The sequence below is a fragment of the Leucopleurus acutus genome (assembly GCF_964270905.1).
Source record: "Leucopleurus acutus genome assembly, chromosome: 11".
NCBI classification, from domain to species: Eukaryota; Metazoa; Chordata; class Mammalia; order Artiodactyla; family Delphinidae; genus Leucopleurus; species Leucopleurus acutus.
Window position 1 is genome coordinate 13,137,759 of NC_139152.1, and position 25,249 is coordinate 13,163,007.

At 40.5% G+C, this 25,249-nt stretch overlaps 1 protein-coding gene across 4 annotated transcripts in view; it reads left to right on the top strand.

Moving 5' to 3' along the window:
• DERA (deoxyribose-phosphate aldolase) overlaps nucleotides 1–25,249 on the top strand; it is a 233,788-nt gene that overhangs the window by 26,681 nt on the left and 181,858 nt on the right. For all 4 annotated transcript variants that reach the window (XR_014326609.1, XR_014326610.1, XR_014326611.1 and 1 more), the window contains exons 2-5: nucleotides 16,266–16,363; nucleotides 17,474–17,621; nucleotides 21,119–21,214; nucleotides 23,388–23,522. Coding sequence is in view for 1 of the 4 variants with exons in the window: in XM_082850623.1 (XP_082706749.1) it covers nucleotides 16,266–16,363; nucleotides 17,474–17,621; nucleotides 21,119–21,214; nucleotides 23,388–23,522 (477 nt within the window). In the remaining 3 variants the exon portion in view is untranslated. The remainder of the gene's footprint in view (nucleotides 1–16,265; nucleotides 16,364–17,473; nucleotides 17,622–21,118; nucleotides 21,215–23,387; nucleotides 23,523–25,249) is intronic.

The window sequence follows — 25,249 nt, forward strand, 5'->3', positions numbered from 1 at the left end:
GTGTTTTTTTTTTCTTTTTTTTTTTCCCCCGGTACACGGGCCTCTCTGTTGTGGCCTCTCCCGTTGCGGAGCACAGGCTCTGGACGCGCAGGCTCAGCGGCCATGGCTCACGGGCCCAGCCGCTCCACGGCACGTGGGATCTTCCCTGACCGGGACACGAACCCGTGTCCCCTGCATCGGCAGGCGGACTTTGAACCACTGTGCCACCAGGGAAGCCCTGGGGCCTTTTTTATAAGGGCAGTAATCCCATTCATGAGGGCTCCATCCTCATGACCTGTTCACCTCCTAGGGGCCCCAGCCTCCAAATACAATTACTTTGGGAATTAGGTTTCAACATATGAATCAGGGTAGAGGGAGGGCACAAACTTGCAGAGCTAGCAGGGCATAATATATACAGTAAAGTGTTCTAATCATAAATGTATTGTTTAGTTTTTAGATACCTATATAAGTGAGTTTCAGTGTAATTTGATTTACACATTTGTATTAGTGGAATGTCAAATATTTACATTTTAAAGTTTGAGAAGGAAAATAATAGTTTTTAGTCTGCCACTTTGTACTTGTGAAGCAGTTTGCTATTACAACCTTTTCATATTGGTTTGTGTATGTTATTTATTGCTATGAAGTAAATTACTACAAAACTTAATGACCTAAAACAACAATAAACATTTATCATGTCACACAGTTTCTGTGGGTCAGAAATTTGGGAGTGATTTAGCTGTGTGGTTCTGGCGTGGGGTCTCTCATGAGGTTGCAGTCGAGTTATCAGCCCAGGCTGCAGTCACCTGCAGGTTTGACTGGACCTGGGGTTCCACTTCCAAAGCGTCTCCCTCCAGTGTTTGCAGTTAGTGTTGGCAACTGGTGAGAGCCCTCAGTTCTTGGCCACGTGGACCTCTCCCTAGGGCTGCTCGAGTGTCCTTATGACATGGCCTCTGACTTCTCCTAGATCCTAGATAGTAAGGCAAAAGCCTCAATGCGTTTTATTACCAATTGTTGGAAGTCACACACTGATATTTCTACAGTATCTTATTGGTCACACAGGTCAGTCCTATTCATTGTGGAAGGAGCGTGAATATCAGGAGATTAGAATCACAGAGGGTGATTTTGGAGGCTGACTATATTGGTTTCCCTTATTCATTGTGTTATTTATTTAGCTTGTTTTTGTATATAGTTGTTTTTTTTTAAGATTTCAAACATTCCAAAAAGTAGAAGGTCTGATATAAAGAACACCCATATATACCAATCACCTAGACTTAAGAGCTGCTAATAATTTGCTGTGTACTTTGGCAGTTTTTTTCTGAAACATTTTAAATTAAAAGTACAGACATCGTGACATTTCACTTATAGTTTTTGCATCTTTAAGAAATAAAGGTATTTTCTTGCAATATCATAATACCATTGTGACAATAATAAGATTTTTTAAAAATTTACTTATTTATTTATTTTTGGCTACGTTGGGTTTTCGTTGCTGCATGCGGGCTTTCTCTAGTTGAGGCGAGCGGGGGCTACCCTTCGTTGCGGTGCCCGGGCTTCTCACTGCGGTGGCTTCTCTTGTTGTGGAGTGCGGGCTCTAGGCACGTGGCCTTCAGTAGTTGTGGCTCGCGGGCTCTAGAGTGCAAGCTCGGTAGTTGTGGCGCATGGGCTTAGTTGCTCTGTGGCATGTGGGTTCTTCCCAGGCAAGGGATCGAACCTGTGTCCCCTGCATTGGCAGGTGGATTCTTAGTCACTGCACCACCAGGGAAGTCCAGACAATAACCAAATTTAAAATAATTCCTTGATATCCTGTAATACCAAGTACACATTTAAATTTCCTTGGTTGTCCCCATAGGGTATTTTATAGCTGGTTTGTTCAAGCCAGGATCCAAAGAAGGACCGTGCATTATATTCAATTGTTGTATTTGTCTCCCTTAATCTGGAACACCCCCTTTTTTTTTAACTGCCATGAGCTCGATGATACCGGGTTACCTGACCTGTAGATTGCCCCAACTTCTAGATGTATCTGATTATTTCCTCATGATGTGGTTTAACTTATTTCTCTGTCTTCTGTATTTTCTTTAATTTGGAAGTTGTATCTTGTGTTAGTCTGGCTTCTCTAGAAAAAAAGAACCAATAGTAGATAAATGGATAGATATATAGATCGACAGATAGATAGTTATATACATACATACATATATATATATATATACACATATATATATATATATATATAGAGAGAGAGAGAGAGAGAGAGATTGATTGAATATAAGGATTGGCTCATGTGATTTTAGAGGCTGAGAGGTCCAGTACCTGCAGTTGGCAAGCTGGAGACCCAGGAGAGCTTATGGTGTAGTTCCAGTCCAAGTCCAAGTCCAGAGCTAGGAGAATACTGATGTCTCAACTCAGAGACAGTCAGGTAGAGAAAGAGAATTCTTTGTTACTCAGCCTTTTATTCTATTCAGGTCTTCAATAGATTGGATGAGGCCCACCCACCTTGGGGAGGGCAGTATGCATTACTCAGTCTTCAAGTGTTGACCCCATCCATAAACACCCGCACAAGACACGCCCAGAAATAATGTTTAACCACATATCCGGGCACCTTGCAGCCCAGTGAAGTTGACACATAAAATTAAGCATCACGTATCTAAAACTTGGTTAGATTCAGATTAACAGTTCTGATAAGAGTACTGCATAAGTGGTGCTGTTTATTTCATTTTATATATCATGAGGCACAAAACAAGGCCTGAGTTGGATTTTGATAAGGGTGACCTAGCATTCAAACTAAATACTTTTGATCGTGAAAAGGGGCACTATGAATACTTAAAATGGTATAATTGAAAAATATTTATTGATTAACAAATTGTTTTTATTTTTTGGTGGGCCTTCTATTCAAGAGAAAATAACTATTCAAAAACTTGTAAAAAATTCATCCTAAAGGAAAATATATTCACGTGCATCAAAATAAAAAATGTATTCCTATTAATTTTTCAGCATTATAAAATAACATAAGTTGAATTATTACTCAGCTTTAATTAGTTTCTTAGCTGTATCATCTCTGATATGCCATTGGTAGCTTTTTGAAGAATAGTTTTTTCAGTTTCTTAACGTATTAAAATGTTCAGCAATTTTTTCAAACTTTCATTTTATATTTCTTAACTTTGAAAGCCTTGACACCTTCAATTGATTTTTCTTTGTGGAACATAATATTTTTAATTGACAAAATATTTACAAATGCTGAAGGTACTTGGTAAACTTAGAACACATTCTGTAAATGGCGGGTATTCTCAATTCTCATGGGTTTTTGTATTGAAATGTGTAAATATTTCAGCACAAGTAGTTTCACCGTTAATGTACTTTGCTCCATTCTGAGGCAAAATAATATATATTTTTATAAGACAAAACTTGTCAAATAAGATGTCTCAGTTTATGATTCTTTTGAAGGTTTTGTTAAGTTTATATACTGTAACGTCACAGGCCCTCTCAGTTTCATTTCTGTGACATTGTGATTTATAGTAAGAAATATATATTTAGTGTTCATCCTTCCTCGGCACAGAGCTCCTAAACCCTTCAGATTTCCTATGATGAGAGCTATAGAGGTGTCTGGTTATGGCAACGATGTGGTTTTTGGGCCTCACCTAAGCGTGGGGCCTGGTTGCCTAGAGAACCAGCCACTGATGAGGTTGTTGGAACTTTCTCTGCCGCCCCTTAACTGACCTGTGGGTTAGGGAGAGGGGCTGGAGGTTGAGTTCGATCGCATATCATGGCTAGTGATGTAATCAATCATGCCTGTGTAATGAAGCCTCCATAAAACCCCCAAAGGGTTAGGGTTTGGAGAACTTATGGCTTGGTGAACATGTGGTGATTCAGGGAGTCATTCTCTTAGAGAGGACTTGGAAGCTCTTTGCCCTTTCCCCCGCCTTTCCCTTTGCATCTCTTTCATGTAGTTGTTTCAGTTATATCCTTTTATAATAAACTGATAATCTAGTATTCCTGTGAACTGGTCTAGCAAGTTAATCGAATCCATGGAGGGGGTTGTTGGAACCTCCAGTGGTAGGTCAGAAACACAGGTGGTAACCTGGACTTGCATCTAGGTCTAAAGTTGGGGGGGGGAGGTAGGGGGTTGGGCAGTCTTGTGGGACTGAGCCCTTAACCTGGGGAATCTGATGATAATATCTCTGGGTAGATAGTGTCAGAACTGAATTGAATTGTAGGACATCCAGCTGGTGTCTGGAGCATTGTGGTAGTGTAGGAAACCCCTTCTCCCCACATTGGAATTAGGTGTAGAACCCTTAAGTTCTTTCCAGTACAGAAAGTAAATGTATGCAGTTTAAAATAGGAGCTTAGAGTAGCCAGTCTTCAAAGATGGACCATGTCTCCGGGATTGATGTCTTTGTGTCGTCCTCTGCTGCATTGATTCAGGCTCACCCGAGACTCACTATAACCACAGAAGGTGACACAAATGATAATAGCTGCTGTATGATTGGGGAGCCCTCAGCTGCTCTGTGAGAAGTTAGTTCAGCTGCCCTGTTGGAAATGGCACGTGGAGAGGGGGACGTTCGGACCGACATGGAGGTGTCCCAGCAGAGCCCAGTCTCCTGCCGCTCCTCTGAGGCACCGGACATGTGAGTGCAGCCATCTCGCATGTTTCAGACTCATCATCATCTGGTGGCCGCCACACGAGATCTCAAGTGAGAGCAGTAGAACTGCCCAGCTGAGCCCCAGTCAACCAACAGAATCCGGATAAATAATAAAAGGCTTGCTGTTTTTCGGCATGACATTTTGTGGTGGTTTGTTACATGGGGATAGATGGTAAGCAAAAGAGCTAAGTCGAGATATTCCAAAGTACAATTTTAGAATTTTAAAATTCAACCTGTACGCTAGTTGAAATCTCATTTAATTTGTCCAAGTCCTCTCATTTGTAGAGGGATAAATTTCAGTGTCTTCCTGTTTGCAATATTTACAAACAGTTGTCAACAATAGTTGTAGTTCACTAAGTTTCAAAAGCTGGAGGCTTTGGGTGTTTTATTTATTTAATAAGTTTTTTTAAAAAAAGATTTTTCAACTGATATTGAAAAAAAAAGTAAACCAACATTTAAAAGTCTCATTTATAAAATAGTTCAAGACTTGTGTGTGTCAGCTTAGGCTGATTGACAAAATGGTTCTTCCTCTTCCAACAGTCAAATGTTCCTAATAATCAACTGATGATAACCAGCAAAGAGATAGTGCACACTGCCAGGAAGAAGTATTTATTTTTAATTAAACATCAGCTTTCTCACAAAGATCAGGTAGTTCACTTATTCTGTGTATATATAAAATATTTAAAATTTGACAGCTATAGCTTGTGTTTTGATTGTTAGACTAGACTATGGAAGCTTATTTGGATGAAATTGTAAGTTAGGTGTCTGTCACAACCAGATTCAAGTGTATTTCTGCTCCCTGGGTTTCTTAATAAGAACATTGTTTTTATTGTGATGCTATACTCCAACAAAATTTGCATCTGTGTCATCTCTGCAAAATCAAATAATTATTTGTTCAGTGCTAACCTCTTTAACTGAATTTACATTGGCGGTCACAATAATGTCAGGTGTTTTACCTTCAACAAATAGATTTCTGAAATCTTTTTCTTTGATTTAATGTTAGGTTTTTAAAAATGAGCCAATATTTGAATTAATTTAACTCATTTTTCTCTTTAAAGCACCCATGACTTATATAAAACTTATATTGTTTAGTTGTTTGTGAAATTCTTCTGCTTCTGGAGCCAACAAATTAATAACTACTGCTTTTCTTCTTGGACATGCAGTAGAATTTTGGTTGTGAAAACAGGCACTATTTAGAGTACTCATTTTATCTCAATGAAAAGTCATGCTTCAGAGTTTTATGTAACTGTATCTTCTGAGGCTTCTGTTAAATTGCCATCTTTAAGCACAGGCTTCTTAACTGCTAATTTTTTAAGTAAATGTGAGTGTTGTTTAGCAGATTCGGGTCTTGTAGAGATATGCTGGCCTATGATAAATGTTCAAAAACATTTTGTGTAAATTATAGATCATACTTTTCCAAGAAATGGAAATTCAGAAGTTAATTTTTCATTAAACATTTTTTTTTCTGGCTGCACCACGCTTGAGGGATCTTAGTTCCCTGACCAGGGATTGAACTCGGGCACTCGGCAGTGAAAACGTGGAGTCCTAGCCACTGGACTGCCAGGGAATTCCCTAAACATACTTTTCTGAGTTCATTGTTGCTGATAGATTTTTTTTTTTCCAAAATAAAAAAGCCTAACCCCAAATACATACTTTCAGGCTTACAGAATATAAAAATGATAAAAGCAATGCTTTCAGTTTGCTATCCTTCGGGAATCTAGAGGTCCCCTACACATATGCCGTGGTCACCTAACCTACAGGTTCTCTTGCTTCTCATGCCCTGCTGACTGCTGGCATGGTGCGTCTGTGTCTCTTGCAGGCTTGGGCTCAGGCCAGGGCCCCAGCAGCTGGTATGTTCAGAGGCACAACATCATGCGTATTTCTCCCACCACCACCCAAGACTGGAGGGCGCCGCCAGTATTGCAAGTACCTGTCCTCATCAACGTATGTCCAAAACGCTGGTAGTGTTAGTTTTGTAATGGCTGGAAGAAGGGTGGGGAAAAGAGTGAAGTTTTGGCCTCTACAGAGTGACCCACATGTCCAACTGAGATCTCTTCACTGCTCTTGTCTCTCACACACTTTTACTGGTGATGGTGGTAGAAGCTGGAGTCTACCAAACCCATGCTGGTTTGTTTTAAGGTTTGTTAAAAAACAAAATATACGGGACAAATGCTAAACCAGATGGGGCAGGAGGTGTACACTGGGCATGTCCTGGGTGAACTAGGATGATGTGGTTCCCCTAGTGAGGACCAATATGTATGTATATGTTTATCTGTCTCTTCTCATTAGAAAAAGCTCTGTGAGAGTAAGGGTTTGTTTGTTCATCCGCTGCTGAATCCGCAGAGCCTACATCAGTGCTGGCACCATCGTGGGTACTCCTTTGATGTTAGTTGAATGAATGAATAAATGTAATTCACAGCCAGAATTGCATTTAGCAAGCTTCCCATGAAGAAAGTCCCTTGTCTGTCTCTTATCTTACGTATAAGCTGTTGACTTTGGGATGGAGACCCCCGTAGACTCTGTAAGTAGGCCTAGAGCCATTTAGTTGGAAATGCTGGGGTCCTGTGCACCTTGAGCCTGGACCAGAAGTGGAATGTGATCTTGGGGAAAGTCTGTACTCTTGGCGCCACAGACCCCTTACCTACGGGGAAGGGCACTGCTATGGGAGGGCCAGAGCAGAGCAGGCTCTCTAGAGTGTGGGCCTGTCTTGCCCAGGTGTGATGTTGGTATCATATAGGATTCATGTAATAATCAGCTTCTGTCTGGTGGCCCATGGTGCTAAGGTTTTGTGATCTTTTCTATGGGAGCAGTAACAATGGCATCTGGTATTATCATTTCTGCCTGGCACTGTGCCGTTGTGTCAGGCTGGCCTTGTGGAAGATCTCTGTGGCCAAGGATTGGTCGTGAAAGGTTTGGTGGGGTGAAATGCCCCAGGGAAACGTTGCACATGCTGATGCCTGGGCTACAGCAGCAGCCGTCTTACTGGTCTACCTACTCTTGTCTCCCTCCCTTTCCACCTGTCCTGCACACTGCTACCTGGCAGTGCCTCTTAATTCCAAAGAGTTAAGTATATTTTGTTTTTACTGCTCGATAAGGTAATGCATGCTCTTTGTAAAAAGTTTAAAGTATTATGTAAATGAAAGTAGAAATCTTAATGTAATTCTACCTCTGAAGAGAAACACTTTTGTCAATTTGGTATACATTCTATTATTTTTTTGCACATATGCCAACAGATATATGTTTTGTACTTTTGGGGTTTTTTTAAACATTTTTAATTTAAAAAATCACTGCTGTGCAGGTTACTTATTTTCACTTAGTAATGAATCATAATCAGTTTTCCGTGACAGTACTTACTGATCTACCTCATTCTTTTTAATGGCTGGATCATATTCTGTATTATGGATTTGCTGTGTTTCATTGAGCTGATCATAGATCTTGGTGTCATTTGCAACAATACTACCATAAATACCTTTTCATATTTGCATTTGCATACTCGTGTAAGCATTTCTATGGGACATATACTGTATGCTGATTAATTTTTAGTAAATACTTCTTTAATTCTGTTACAGCCCAGTTTGGAAATTTTCAGTGGCTCTGATCAGTTTTAGGATAAAGTCTTGAGCAGTGCTGTCTAATAGAAATATAATGTGCAACACAAAGTAATCAAAAATCTTCTAGTATGCATGTTGTAAAAAGTAGAAACAGGTGAACATAATTTTAATAACACTTTATTTAACCAAATGTGTCCCACATATTATTTCAATTCAGTATGTAGTCAGTATCAAAACATAGCTAAAATGATACTTTACATGCCTTTTTGGTACTAAATCTTTGAAATCTGCTGTGTATTTTGTACGTAAAGCACATCTCAATTTTGATGATCCACATTTCAAGTTCTCGAAGAGTTGCATGTGGCCAGTGGCTACTGACGGGCTAGCACAGATCTAGACTCCTTAGCCTGGTACTTAAGGAGCTTTACAGGTAAGCCACTGTCAATCAAATAGAGCCAACCTGCATTTGTTCCTGGTATTCCTGTTACCCACAAACCTCTTGTACTTCCTCTATATTTTTCGTGAAGCCTGCCCATCACTCGGGCAGGGTTTCTCAACCTTGGCATTATTGACACTTGGGCTCAGATAATTCTTTATTGTGGAAGGTGGTACCATCAGTCCTGTGCATTGTAGGAAGTTTACCAGCACTTCTGGCCTCTGCTCACTAGATGCAAGTGGCAGTTTCCCACCCGAAGCTGTGACAACCAAAAATGCCTCCAGGTTGAGGGCCATACTTCAGGGCCAATTTCAAACCTCTGCTTATCCGTGGAGGGTTTTTTTCTGGCCAACTGGATGAGCCTACTCTAACCTACCCTTCGTCTGAACTTGCCTTATTGTCCAGCCAGTGTGGTAAGTATGTTATAGGGAAAAAACATTTAGCGGTCAAGTTTGAGAAGTGCTGGATTAAAGAAAATTCCAGAGGTTTCTTAAATGTGGGCTTTCTCGTGGAGTTTAATAAGCTACTGTACCTTCTGCATCTCCAAGAGAAGTTTTCCCATCTAGCATGTCCCGAACTTATTGATCATTGTCATAGACATTTATCCTTTTCTGCTCTTCAGCAACCAACTCACGTCCTCTTATTGTTGGGAGATCTCCTAGTATGTCGGCTCGGTTGGGTCTACTACAGAGGAAGGAGTAGATCTTTCCTCTCCTACCGGGCCCCGCAGTCACGCATGGGTCAAGTACCGGATGTGTTTATATGGACTTGGGGCCCCGAGTGACTTAAAGATGGCGGTGGTGTCCGGCAGCAGCTGCTGGTGGCATCTTGTCCAGACTGTCGCTCTTAAACGCTGGCATTATTCTTCCAGCTTTTGGCTCTGTTATTATCTTTGGTTCCTGTCTGTTTTCTGAGCTTGTTCTTCTCTCCTCCATTATCTGAGTTCTTAATATCCTTCCTTTTTCCTTTTTTGTTTCAGTCAGCAAAGTCAGTTTTCATCATTTTTCAACTGAAAGATTCCTAACTGATGGAACCTGTGGGATCAGTTGGGAACCGCTGGTTGAAAGCATTGCTTTTTGCTCTCATGTGTGGGCTTACATTTTGTATTATTCACTTCCTTTCCTCCCCAAGCTTTTTCAGGAGAGGAACAACCTGTTTACTGCCATTGCGTTCCCCACGCCGTTTAGCACAGTGCCTGTACTGAGGAAGCGCCAAGTGGGGAGGCTGTAGGACTTGCACGTGGGCACTCGGTTCCACCAAGGATTTATGCTCGTCTAGCTGCGTAACTGCAGCCACCAACTGCTGCTAAGCTTTTGAGGCTGATAACCAAGTGATTATGGGCATCCTGGGAACAAGTGGAGCCGAAATAGCCAACTGAGGACTGGACCAAACAGTATTTTAGGTGCCACAATAAACGGTTGGGTTCTCCGTTCAGTGTCCAGAGTCACCTGCTGACAATAGCTAATAAATCGAGGAGTATAATTGACCGAAGGAGGCAGATGATTACCAAAGAGCAGCAATAGTTGAGAAATGGCTGATGTCTCAAGGAGAGATGAAGGATAAAAAGAAAGTGAGGAAGCTTTAAAATCCTCATGTGACACTGCTGTGCAAAGCCAGGTGCAGGAATGCACACGCCTTGTCACATGAACCCGAACTATCTTCCGCTCTGATGAGGTATTCTGAAAGAGTGGTATAACCCATGTAGCTGGGGATGCAAGACCGCCTGATGGAAGAGGAATGTAAGCAGAGGATAGACAAGACTGGTGCAGAGGAAACCAATCGGCAGATCACGTTGGCCTTCAACTTGGTGCCAGCAGCCTAACGGATGTATTTCAGAGGGTGTAGTAAACTCATCACTCACCTGGGCTTGGTTGGTAACCTGAAGAATGGTCTGGCTGGTGAATGTGTGTGGGTCGGGACTTAGAGATTTAGGAGCAGAGTTGCTGTGGGGAGATATCATAGTAGCAGGGCTTTGTGGGCTGTGGCCATATATGCTGCTAGGTTGCTGCTGTTTTAGTTTCTGGACTGTCCGTCTGGATTCTAAGGACTGCGCTTACACAGTAGAATGTTAGAAGGGTTGGCTAATGCCCAGTGGGGACATGGATGCCTGGAGGGCTCACCCAGGGTTTACTGGATGCTAGACTAGACCTTGGGAAGAAGACTCATTCCAGACCCCACCTGCTGGAAAGGATGAGGCTCCCAGTACAGTCTCTGTCTTGTATCTTTATGGCTTAGGATCTGGGCAAGGCTGAGTCTCCTCACTTATGTAAATTGAATATCTTCTTAGCTTGGCTGGATCGGGCATATATTGACCTTCAGGGCTCCTTTTTTTTTTTAGCAAAGATAACCAGGGCTAAGTTTGAAAGACTAGACATGATGAAGTTGATACTTCACCAGTTTCATTGTCTGAGGTAAAAGATAAATTTCCTGTGATGCAAGGGGTTTATTGAGCACCTATTTCTGTGCTAGGCACTTGTAACTGATTCCTGGGAAGTTGCAAATTAGAATTGAAAATAAACAACACAGAAATAATAGCCATCTGGGTGCCTACAGTAGGAAGGGGTTCTCAGTAATAGACTCTGGGGTTAAAAATGTACTGCACAAGAAAGGGGTGGGGTGGGAGAAATTGGGAGACTGGGATTGACACATATACACTATTGATACTATGTATAAAATAGACAACTGATGGGAATGTACTGTATAGCACAGGGAACTCTACCTCATGCACTGTGGTAACCTAAACGGGAGGGAAGTCCAAAAGGGCGGTTGATATCTGTATGTGTGTGGCTGGTTCATTGTGTGGTGCAGTGGAGGCTAACACAACTTTGTAAAGCAACCATGCTCCAATAGAAATTAATAAAAAAGAATGTACTGCACAAGTGCATATGAAGAAATGACTGGAGACAACACTAAGGCAGAAATTTGGATGGTACAATTAAATGTAAAAACCCAGAAAGAATGAGAAGTAAACACAGGAAGTTTAGTTTTTCTTTTCCAAATTTGGGCAAGTCTCTAATGAATTATCACAATTGATTTTTCTCCTTTGAGAACAAAGGTGAAATCAAAATACAACATAAACCTCCTTTCGTGGCGTTGTCATTGGTGTTACACGTTTTAGGAATATTGTACAGAAGTACAGGAATGTCCCTGCAGACAAATGGAAGTGATGGAAAGGCTATGAAGTACATTTGCAGGGAAAATGATCTCTGTCCCCACTGAGACTTAAATAGGAAAAACAAGAATAATAAAAAATTGTGAGAGGAGTATTTGAGGACAAATTTATAACTGAAAGGAGGGCCTGAAAGCCGCCAAAATGGCACACTAAGAGGAACACTGGGGTTTTCTTCTACGGGAGAGTTTTCGGAAAGGAGTATCATCACCTTCCAATTGTGGCTTCACGTCTGTTCTCCCCAAAGGCCCGTGTACTCGAAACCCCTCCTGGCCCCGTAAGAGAAGCTTCTATGATCCTGATGAGATTGTGTGCCTTAGAATCACTTCTCCTGGAAAAAAAGACGCTAAAGGGTACTCGAATAAAATATTAAAAATGGTGAAGGACATAACAAAGGCCAGTCAGTCCTTTCTTTTCCCCAGACCCCATAATAGGAGAACAAGGGTTATTTGATGAAATTAAGGAGTAGCAAATTAAGTGCTAATAAAATGGGATAGTCACTTATATAATTCATTACCATGGGAGATCACAGAGGCAAATTCTGTGACTGGATTAACTATGGGGCTGGATGATTTTATGACCACTAAAGATATTTTTAGCCGTGGTACTGTGGGAGGAGTAATCCTGTTACATTCTCCCAGAGATGGTTTGCAGGGACCTCTCTGTCAAGTGGTGTCTGAAACGTGTGAGAGCAGGCCTCGTGGGTTCTAACCTTTGGTGAGGAGTTGTACTAAAAATTAGTTTTTAAGGGGAATGTCCTCAGGTATTACATTCCTATCTCTGTCCCAACTCCTCTTGTGGAGATCCAAAAGCCTTTAACTAGAAGCAATTGGGGTACAGAGTTTCATTATACAAGATGAGGAGTTCCTGGAGATCTTTTGTATAGCAGTGTGACTATAGTTAACAGTGCTCTGTTGTATACTTTAAATTTGCTAAGAGAGTAGATCGTAAATGTTCTCAGCATACATAAAAAACAAAAAGAAAAAAGGATACAGAAAATGTGTGAAGCAATAGATAATGTTAATTAGCTAGACTGTGGTGATTATTTCACAGTGTGTACATTTATCAGGACATTACACCTTAAATATTTACTATTTTTGTTTGTCAACTATACCTCAACCAGGCTGGGGGGAAAAAGTAAGCAGTAAAAAGAAAAACAAAAATAAGAAGAAGCAATTTGGAAAGACATCGCCCAGATCATTTCTGGTCTTTGGGAACCCTTAGTTTATTTCTTGAATGCCACCTGTGTGTCAGGTACCTTGCTTGGAGTTTTAAAAATCTGTTGGGAATACGAACATCTGGACAAATCAGTGCCATTCAGAAGGCACTAAAGATGGACTGTAAGTATTGAAAGCATGGAAGCACAAAGAAGCAAAGGAATAGCTCAACCTGTGTAGTTCAGGGAAGGTTCACAGAGAAGGTGGCAAATGAATTGTCAGGATAACGGAGGGCATTCTAGGCGGAGGGAGCAAACAGCACACACAGGTCCAGAGACACAACACGATGTGATGTGTCAGTGAGCTCCCAGGAGTTTAGGAAGGCTGTGCCTCAGGGTTAGGCGGGGTGGAGAGGGAGAAAATGGCACGTGAGGGAGGATGGAGCCCGATGGTGAAGAGTTCGAGGATGGCCTGAGACCTCCCTCCTGCAGCAGGGCCTGGGGGTGGGGAGGGGAGCTTCTAGGAGGTGTCATGTGACTGATTAAGGACCACACCTCAAAGCCTTGCCCTACCACCTAGACTTCCCTCTTTCGGCCACTGTCAGCAGTGGCTTGGCGTCAGACTTGTATTTCACGCCACTCCTTACTTCAGTAATTTTGACTGTTGGCAGGGAAACAATCTTTACCAGGAACCTAATCACCATTATTAGTAGTGTTTTTTTTTTTTTTTGCGGTATGCGGGCCTCTCACTGTTGTGGCCTCTCCCGTTGTGGAGCACAGGCTCCGGACGCGCAGGCTCAGTGGCCATGGCTCATGGGCCCAGCCGCTCTGCGGCATGTGGGATCTTCCCGGACCGGGGCACGAACCCGTGTCCCCTGCATCGGCAGGCGGACTCTCAACCACTGCGCCACCAGGGAAGCCCCATTATTAGTAGTTTTTTTTTTAAAAAAAAAGCCTCTCCAGCCTTTGGGTAGAGAGGGCTTGTTACAAGTCTTAGATAAATTGGGATGAGTCTAGCCTGTCTGCCTGGTCTGACTCTTGGGCTCTACCTAGACCCAAATCAGTCTTTGGGTGGAGAAAAAGAGGTAGATTTCATGTCCCTGACCGTAGACTCCCATTTCCTCTGTGAAGCTGGGTCAGCAGACAAGCTGGAAAACATACAGTGTCTTCAAGGAGCAGATGGATTGAAACATTAAAAATCTGTTTTGTTACAAGATTTTTACTAACAGAATAATTTAACCAGAAAAAAAAGTGCTCAAACTTTGTTCCTTCTTCAGTGATATTTATTTATTTTTAATTTTTAAAATTCTTTTTTTTTTTTTTTGGCCACACTGCTCAGCTTGTGGGATCTCAGTTCCTTGACCAGGGATTGAACCTGGGCCATGGCAGTGAAAGCTGGGAATCCTAACCACTAGGCCACCGGGGAACTCCCATTCTTCAGTGATACAAGAATATCATTATTAATCACTCAGACTCTAATTTGGAATTTCTATACCGTTAATATTGATAAGAAGAATTGAATGAAAATGAGAGAATGTCTTTTGTAGAGACTGGTTTTCTTGGGGTCTTATCTTTGAGGTGGATGCAAATACTTTATTACTATTATGATATGTGTTATTACGTAGTACAGTATGCATTCAGCAGTTTTCTCCATCACGTTATAAAGAATTGTGTAATTGTGACATGTTTCCTAATGAATCACCTTTCCCACAGCAGTTTTTTTTTTTTCTTTTTTTAAATAAATTATTTATTTATTTTTGGCTGCATTGGGTCTTCGCTGCGGTGCGCGGGCTTATTGCAGTGGCTTCTCTTGTTGCGGAGCACGGGCTCTAGGCAGGTGGTCTTCAGTAGCTGTGGCTCACGGGCTCTAGAGCGTGGGCTTAGTAGTTGTGGCGCACGGACTTAGTTGCTCTGCGGCATGTGGGATCTTCCTGGACCAGGGCTCGAACCCGTGTCCCCTGCATTGGCAGGCGGATTCTTAATCACTGTGCCACCAGGGAAGCCCCCCACAGCAGTCTTTTAAGGCTCTTTTAAGATGATTCTTCAGGAACGTGAGGTTGCTAGAGAGATACAGAAATGAGTTTAGTTATAGAAGATAAATGGGTGTGTGTCCAGTTTACTATGAGGAGGCCACTTTTGTTATAGAGTGTCTGTGGGTGAAGTTGAAATGCACATGCACCAGACACTGTGTTTGGTGTTAGACACGCAAAGACGGATACGATCATGGCTCACATTGTCATAAGTACAAGAGACAATTTTACGACTCCTTGATGAAATACAAGCTCTGTAGTAGAGGTCTACCCAAATGTTAGTTCTGTCTGGGGAGCAGGCAGTGGTTTCACAAAAGCTAACATTTAGGCTGGGTTTAAAATACAAATTACAGTCAACCAGAAGAGGATGGAGGGTGGAATACAGGTAGGAGAGAGCGTTTCAAAACAGAAGAAAAGAGATGTTTCCTGGAATTTAGAACAGCTTGTTTTTTCTTTTCCCTCTTCTGACTTTTGTTATGTCAGTGCATTAATTTCTTTTTTTAAAAAAAATAAATTTATTTATTTATTTATTTTTGGCTGAGTTGGGTCTGTTGTTGTGCGCGGACTTTCTCTAGTTGCAGCGAGCGGGGACTACTCTTCGTTGCTGTGTTTGGGCTTTTCATTACGGTGGCTACTCTTGTTGCGGAGCACGGGCTCCAGGCGCGCGGGCTTCAGTAGCTGTGGCTCATGGGCTCTAGAGCGCAGGCTCAGTAGTTGTGGCGCATGGGCTTAGTTGCTCCGCGGCATGTAGGATCTTCCCGGACCAGGGTTCGAACCCATGTCCCCTGCCTTGGCAGGTGGATTCTTAACCACTGCGCCACCAGGGAAGCCCCAATGCACTAATTTCTAATACACTTTGAAAAATTCTCCCTTGAGGAAAGAATGGGCTGTATCCTATCAGCATCTGGTAGTTATTAATTTTATCAGCAAGGATTCCTTTAACCCCCAATATTAATTCACCTATGTGTTTATTAACCATTCATTCTCCTGGACTGGACACTCACAAATAAGTCTCTGCTGGCAGAAGTGAGGCCCGTGGCATGAGTAGCACATTCTCCTCCGTTTTAGACATATGTGTGTAATGAATCAGTACAGGTTCTCCTAGTTCCAAATGTACTTGATTTTACACGAAGTAGGCCTTTTCATGGCTGGGCTTCCTTCAACGAGGTTATTTATTTGTAGTTCAGCAAAAAAGAAATATAAGGCTTAAAAGAGCTTTGCTACTTAGTGATAAATCTGTCCTTTCAAGGACCATGTAAAAGCAGGTGAATATGTTGAATAAAACTTTTAAAGTGTTCTTCTTTTGCCTTTAGACCTTAGCTGGATCTCCAAAATACAAGTGAATCAACCGGCAGTTCTGAGGCGTGCAGAACAAATCCAGGCCCGCAGACCCGTGAAAAAGGAGTGGCAAGTAAGGGTTCTTCTTGAGAATTCTCTCCCTGTCGTTTACAGCCCTGGTCTCTTCCCTCAAGGCCACGAGATTGAATTTTGCTCAAGATGCATCTCAACTTAAAAGATTGCAGCTGTCCATGACTTATTTTAATAATTCATATATGATGATGATGGGTTGGAGAAAGATAACACATTTATCCAAACAAGTTAAAAATCTTATCACTCTTGAGTGGCAAAGCCACAAATGAATTTGAGGCATCTTTATTCATGAGTGAATTAAATGGCATATTTTGTCAATGTATTTATTCAGTTTCTTAGACATACCTTCTTTGGTTGGCCTCTATTTTAATTTTAAAACCGTAACACCTAAACCTGGTGTGTCCGCTGTTGAGGCCCTGAGGTATGAGTTGACCTTCTTTGACCATCATGTTTACCATACTAATTAATTTTCCTAAATCATTTTTCAAAATTCGAAAAATGATGTTTCATAAAGTACTTGTGGTCAGCATATTCTTCAGTGTGTACCAACGAGAGATGTGCTATGCATCTCAGGACTAAAAGGAATTCGGAGTTTATTTCACAAGTGATTGAATCCTTTAGGATGCTCATCCTTAGAAATAATCTGATTGAAAAGATAAAAGGAATTCATCAGAATGAGTTGTGAAATATGAATATTGTTTAAAAATTATAATTGGATTAAATTGAAAAAAAACCAAAAAACAAAGAAGATGGAGACTCTTTTTACAGTGTCTCATTCCAGACCCCAGGCTGGAGGTAAAATGTACGATAGAAACTCTTGTTCCCAAGTTCTCCCCTAGCGGGTGGCCCTCTGAGGCTCCTTGTGAATGAAATGGAAAAGTCACATGTGGGGAGACTTGATCTATTAGGGATTTCATTTTGGGTTACCTATGGGAGAAAAAACATTTATAAGCTATTTTCTCCCCTTTTGTTTTATTCTATGTAACCTTCATCTTTTTGGTCACTCTTGAGCATATATCAGAACATATGCCTTAGAACAGCATAGACAAGAGATTTTAGCACCCATATGTGCCTAATCGTTCTTTACTAACTAACTGGGTTGGAGATGAATTACTTTTTAAACCTTGTTTTTAACTTTTCTTCAAACCAGGCTGCTTGGCTCCTGAAAGCTGTTACCTTTATAGATCTTACTACACTTTCAGGCGATGACACACCTTCCAACATTCAAAGACTCTGTTATAAAGCCAAGTATCCAATCCGGGAAGACCTCTTAAAAGCTTTAAATATGCACGATAAAGGTAACGTGTAGTCTGTCTGGTGTTTACCGTTTTTACAATAACAGTTACTAAATCTAAGAGGACTTAAGATTCAGCTGTTAAAATGATGGTAGCAATAAAATCCATGATAGAATTGTGTACATAGAGAAATAATTGAGATTCTTCTCTGAGAAACAGCAGAGGAAGAATCTGAGTCTCATTTTTAGGTCAGTTCTTTCCCATCATGGATTAAAGTTGCAAGTATTGAGTTTATTTTTCTTTCTTGTTCTTCAGTTTTGGAAGTTTTCTATCTAGTGACTCTCAAATACTGATTCTGATTCCCTAGCCACATATGAAAAAGCCAGTCTCATTACTTAATAATCACACCTCATACATAAAGTATTTTCTGTGAGTAAATGAAATGCTTTTGAGAATAAAATACAAATGGGATATATTGCAAGCTTGTATATTAGGTTAGATCTTTTGAAAAAAAGTTATACTCACTCTCTTCGTATACATGAAAGAAAAGACTTTCTAAAGTTGCCGTAAGTTTAGAACCTTAACATTTTAGAAATGGAGGAGATTTTAAGAGTCGATGCCCTTGTTTCTAAGTGAGGAAACTTGAGACCTGGAAAGCGAAAAGGTATTTCCAGGACAATGTGTGTTGTTACTCAATGGGCTTGTTTTAGGAATCAGATCTAAACCATGAAGGGATCCTTCATGGTTCCCAGGTGCCTGTCTATAATGAATGCAGCTAGAGATGCTGCATTGGCCCAATGCAGGTATTTTATCCCACATAGTTTGTAGATAACTTATAGACCTAAACAAACCTACAGCTTTTGAAAAGTAGTATTTTTCTTTTGAGTTGACAGTAAAACACCTACCATTTATACCACTTAAAAGCAACAGCTTTGTATGAGTCGTGTGTTATTGTTTTACAGTGGCTATTTGATTTTTCAATTTAAGATCTTATTCCTCAAAATGAGGGCTTCAGATACAGATTTTATTATTTTCTGCAAAAGAGGGAATAGAATTAGGTAAATGTCGTTTTGCTAAACAGGTGTAACTGTTTTATTGCACTTTGCAGATACTATGTGTTTTACAGATTGAAGGTTTGTGGCAGCCCTGCGTTGAGCAAGTTTATCGGTGCTGTTTTTCCAACTGCATTTGCTCACTTCATGTCTCTGTCACATTTTGATAATTCTTGCAGTATTTCAGACTCTTTTTTTTTTTTTGCGGTACGCGGGCCTCTCACTGTTGCGGCCTCTCCCGCTGCGGAGCACAGGCTCCGGACGCGCAGGCTCAGCGGCCATGGCTCACGGGCCCAGCTGCTCCGCGGCATGTGGGATCTTCCCGGACCGCGGCACGAACCCGTGTCCCCTTTATCGGCAGGCGGACTCCCAACCACTGCGCCACCAGGGAAGCCCCTCAGACTTTTTCATCATTGTTATATTTGTTATGGTGATCTGTGATCAGTGATGTTTGATGTTACCATTGTAATTCTTCGGCATTTTTTAGCAATAAAATATTTTTGAATTAAGGTATGTACTTGTTTTAGACATAATGCTATTTCACAGTTAATAGACTACAGTATAGTATAAACGTAACTTTTATATGCACTAGGAAACCAAAAAATTCCCGTGACTCACTTTATTGCGACATTCGATTTATTGCGGTGGTCTGGAACTGAACCCGCACTATCTCCAGGGTCTGCCTGTACTACCCTGTAAGGTTCACTTACATTTTTCTTCATCTGCTGTCCTGTTTGAATGCTGTAAAAACCTGGATTTTATTATCTGCATGAAATAAAACAGTTTCATTGGATCAAGGCCACCAAGTTTACTATTTAGGAATTTTTTTACAAATGGCACTATGTTAACCTCCAAGAACAATGTATCAAAAGTATTTTATTCCAGTGCTTGCTTTGGCAGCACATATACTAAAATTGGAACGATACAGAGATTAGGATGGCCCCTGTGCAAGGATGACACGCCAATTCGTGAAGCGTTGCATATTTTTTTTAAAAAAAGAGTTAACCATAGAACATGGCACCATAAAACTCCTAGAAGAGAGCATAGGCAAAATATTTTCTGACATAAATTGTACCAATGTTTTCTTAGGGCAGTCTCCCAAGGCAATAGAAATAAAAACAAAAATAGACAAATGGGACCTGATCAAACTTGCAGGCTTTTGCACAGCAAAAGAAACCATAGAAACAAAAACAACAACAACAACAAAAACGAAAACAAAAAGACAAGCTATGGAATGAGAGAAAATATTTGCAAATGATGCAACAGACAAGGGCTTAATCTCCAAGATATATAAATAGCTCATATAACTCAACAACAGAAAAACAAACAACCCAATTGAAAAATGGGCAGAAGACCTTAATAGACATTTCTCCAAAGAAGACATACAGGTGGCCAGTAGGCACATGAAAAGATGCACACCATCACTAATTATTAGAGAAATGCAAATCAGAACTACAATGAGGTTATCACCTCACACCAGTCAGAATGGCCTTCTTCAAAAAGTCTACACATAACAAATGCTAGAGAGAGTGTGGAGAAAAGGGAACACTCCTACACTGTTGGTGGGAATGTAAGTTGGTGCAGCCACTATGGAAAACAGTGTGGAGGTTCCTCAGAAAACTAAAAGTAGAATTACTGTATGATCCAGCAATCCCACTCCTGGGCATATACCCGGACAAAACTATAATTCAAAAAGGTTCATGCACCCCTATGTTCATAGCAGCACTATTTACAATAACCAAAACATGGAAACAACCAAAATGTCCATTGACAGATGAATGGATAAAGAAGATGTGGTACATATATACAATGGACCACTACTCAGCCATAAAAAAGAACAAAATAATGCCATTTGCAGCAACATGGATGCAACTAGAGATTATCATTCTAAGTTAGAAAGACAAATATTACGTGACATCACTTATATGTGGAATCTAAAATATGGCACAGATGAACCTATCTACGAGACAGAAACAGACTCACAGACATAGAGCACAGACTTGTGGTTGCCAAGGGGGAGGGGATGGGGGAGGGAAGGATTGGGAGTTTGGGATTAACAGATGTAAACTATTATATATAAGATGGATAAACAACAAGGTCCTACTTTATAACACAGGGAACTATATTTAATATCCTGTGATAAACCATAATGGAAAAGAATATTAAAAAAAAGAATGTCTAGATGTGTATAACTGAGTCACTTTGCTGTGCCGCAGAGATGGGCACAACGTTGTAAGTCAACTATACTTCAATTAAAAAATATAATAAAATTAAAAAATATATATATTTTATTCCGTTACGGTGATGATGAGAAAATGATCCGCGTTGTCAAGAGCCAGAAGGGAATGTGGAAAGTAAAAACCTTTTAATTTGTTGCAGCATCGTAGGGGAATTATTTTTTCTCTCATTTTGATTTCTGCCAATGTTGAAGTATAAATAATAATTAAAAGCATATTGTGTGACTTGAACTTCACATAAACTAGGCTGTTATGATTTCTTTCTTCATAGGCATTACTACAGCTGCCGTTTGTGTTTATCCTGCCCGGGTATGTGATGCAGTAAAAGCACTAAAGGCTGCAGGCTGTGACATCCCAGTGGCATCAGGTAAAATTTGTGGCTTCTGTTGTCGTTTAATCAACATGTTTCCCGTTCTTCAACTCAGACACTTTGGGGTAGTATCTCTGTAGTTTTATACTATGATTTTAATTAGTTTTATATATTTAATTGGTTGTATTTATCTATTATTTTCATATTTATTAATTGCCTGTTGAGTAGCAGACATTATATGTATTAATTCCTAAGAATATAGAACTGTATCTCTGTCCTTAAAGGAAACTTATCTGTTTAGGAGGAATAGTCAAGTTTAAAAAAAAATTGTGACACAGGACATGTACTATTATTTATATGTAAAATATAACAATAAAGATATGCAGAAGGTACAGTTGTAACCCCGAGTGGGTAGTGATTTATTCTGCAGAGGTTGATGACACCCAGTGGGTAGGGGGATGCTTCACAGAGGAGATAGTAAGACCCCTGCCTTGGGTCTTAAGGTTAAGGAAGAGTTTAGAGAGTTGATAAGCTAAGGAATGGCGTTTTAGACAGAGGAACTAGCACATGTGAAGGTGCAGAAGCACAGTTCAGGGAACTGAAATGGCTTTGTAATTGTAGGATCCTAAGGTAGGACAAAGGCAGAGCTTGGGAGTTGAAGCTGGAGAGGTAGATTGGCGTCAGATCCCATGGGGATGGCATCTGGGTTTTATTTTGGTGACGGGGAAGATACCAAAAGATGTTAAGCAGAGACATACCATGATCCGCTTCATGACATAGTTAAGTTAGGGGATGGTAGTGGACAAATTATGGAGGGGTGAAATGGAGTTAGTTAGACTCATCACGGGCCACATGGGAGATGATGAGAGCCACCCCCAAGCCTGAAAGATAAAGAAAAGAGAGTGTGTTCAAGCGTTTTTGACTTAAGATAGATGTAGGGACTTACCTGGTGGTCCAGTGCATAAGCATCTGCGCTCCCAATGCAGGGGGCCCAGGTTCGATCCCTGGTCAGGGAACTAGATCCCACATGCTGCAACACAAGGCAGCAAAGATCTGGCACAGCCAAATAAATAAATATTAAAAAGAAAAAAAAATTACTGACTTAAGATAGATGGAGTAGGAGAACGAAGCATGAGGGAGGGTAAAGTCTTACTAAAAGCGTCCCTGTATGTGTGTGTGTGTGTGTTTACATATGGATAGATACATATAAAATTAGATTCTCCTTTTAAAAAGTATTAGAGGAATATCCTGGTGCTTTAAAGAAGGAAGCTAAGAAAATCATTATTTTATTAGGGATACATCAAAAGAAACAGACTATACAGTATTTATATACAACCTATTTGTGAAGATTCCCAGAGTATTTGTTAGCTAGCTACACCTTTATCAACCTTCATTTTTCATTAGCCTCAGTCAATTCAGCTTTTCCTTTATACAACAGGGAAACATGCTCTCCTCTAAGGTAACAGACCCAAGGAATTTAATAACATCAAGGAAACATGAAAGGTTATCTTTAGACACAGGAATGGAATTAATGATTAGCATGTTAAAAATGTTAATACTTTTTCCAAAGTGTCATTGTGTGTTTATTTTCCTTTTATTTATGCATGGCCCTGCTCTTCCCAGTTTACCCCTGCCCCAGTTTTGTGGACGAATTAGGTGCTTTTCCATCGTGCAACATCTCCCCTTTATTCTCATCTCCTTGGCTGTTCACTTTAAAATGGGCAGTGGGAGGAACCTATATTACAATTTGGTTACAACAGCTCTAAATGTGAATGAGTAAATCATGACAGTGATAGCCAACTTGGTCATGAGTAGGATCCAGAATTAACTAGTGTCCATCAAGACAGGGCTGTAGCTACTATCTTATGACTTTCACTTTGACGATGACATATCTTCTTAATTGCTATTTACTTAAAGCACCCCCATGAGCATCTCTGTAGCAACTTAATTTCAGGTCTTCCAAAGGATATAATACTAATATTTATCCTAACGTCAGTACTATATAAAATTGCACTCAGTTTCTTTACACTTCACTTTGCAAGGTAGGCATGAAGTTCTGAAGTGTCATTCATGCTTTGGTCTAAATGCTAATTTTTTCGGTCTGAAATTCTTTGTTGAGATACTGACCAATTGAAATTTGTCTCCCTCCCTCCCTCTCTCCCTCCTTCCCTCTCTCCCTCCCTCCCTCCCTTCCTTCCTTTCTTTTTTTGTTTTCTTCTTTCTCTACTAGTGGCCACTGGCTTTCCAGCTGGGCAGACTCATTTAAAAACACGATTAGAAGAGATCAGATTGGCTGTGGAAGATGGAGCTTCAGAAATTGACGTGGTAATTAACAGGACTTTGGTGCTGACAGGCCAGTGGGAAGGTAAGTGCACACACATCCTCACCCAAGAGGGAGACTTGGTTCTTCCCTGGTCAGTCAGATGGCAAGGATCTGATAAGAGGCAGCATGGTGTGGAAGTCACTGTTCTAGATTACAAGTCCCTAGATCAGAGGGTGAATTGAGGAGAAAACTCGACCAAGATTGCTCATCCTGCCCACCTGCATGAACTTTTTAGATCCCTTTAGGTGATTAGTTATTTCCATGCAGTGGATTATTAACTTTTATTCTATTCTCTACTGTTTCGCTACTCAATACAAAAATCACTCCAGGCAAGTCTTTTATGCAGAGTTTATTTTAATATGATGGAGGAAGCTTCCCTTTTTTATGTTAATCTTTGTGGGTTTGGAGGATGTGGGGATTATTAATTAGTCTGCTAAGTCTGTTTTTACTCCTGTTCTTGAACGTAGCTCCTCTGGGTATTATTACGTATTCACCTTCGAGATTCATGATTTACTATCATGTCAGTTATAATAGGGCATTTCCCATTCCAGTAACAAGCTATTATTTTTTTGATGGAATTGATTTTACCTCTGCCTTAAATGTATTTTGTATACTTAGAGATTATTGATAGCTAAAATAAGTACAATTCTGTATTTCAGAAAAATCATTGTAACAAGTAGTTTAAGTAAAAATTTTTAACACAGTCATAGGCTTAAGCCAGAATAGCGTGTTGTCTCTTTAGATATGTGAATATCAAATAATTGGCGTATTTTATTCTAATTACAAAGGTTATACCTTCTCACTGTTAAAAACAAAAGTTCAGACCAGTAATAAAGAAGTGGATGTTCTACATAATCTCATCCTCTACAAATAACCCTTGATAACACTGCAGTGCACAGCTCTGCAAACTTTTTTTCTCTTCATATACACGTATGCAACTCCCATCCTTCAGTTAAGTTTAAAATCAAAATTTTTAAAAAGTGAAAAAATTAAAATTAAAAATAGGACTATATTTAATGTATTTTTTCTTAACCTACCTATCGGTCTTGCCAATATCTCATAGATATCCGTGACTCTATCCATCAATCCATCTATCTCATCTTCTGTAAATTATAATTCCATTGTTTATCCATTAAGAATTGCTTTTGGTTATAGAGCAACAAAGATTCAGTCAGTGGTTTAAATGCTCAAGGATTTACTCTCGCACATGAAGTTGGGAAGTAGGTGTTTCAGGGGTGTGGTGAAATACAAAGTTCTTGGAGACCTGGACTACTTTTATCTTCCACTTCCAAAGAGCGTGGCTTCTGTCCTCATACTCAAGGACACTCCATTGTCTGTGATGGCTTTTGAAGCTCCAGCTTTTACATTCATCTCCCGGACAGCAGGAAATAGGGGCTTGTCCTGTCCCCAAATCTCACACACCATCTTTGCTTACACCTCATTGGCCCTAAGTGAGTTCCATGGCCAGGCTTGGCTGCAAGTGAAGCTGGAAAAGGTAGTCTTTTGGCCTGGAATATTAGCTACATTCCCATACCTTCTTTTTTTTTTTTAAATTTATTTATTTTTGGCTGCTCTGGGTCTTTGTTGCTGCATGCGGGCTTTCTCCAGTTGCTGCAAGCGGGGGCTACTCTTCATTGTGGTGTGCGAGCTTCTCACTGTGATGGCTTCTCTTGTTGCAGAGCACGGGCTCTAGGTGAGCGGGTTTCAGTAGTTGTGGCACACAGGCTCAGTAGTTGTGGCTCATGGGCTCTGTAGCGCAGGCTCACTAG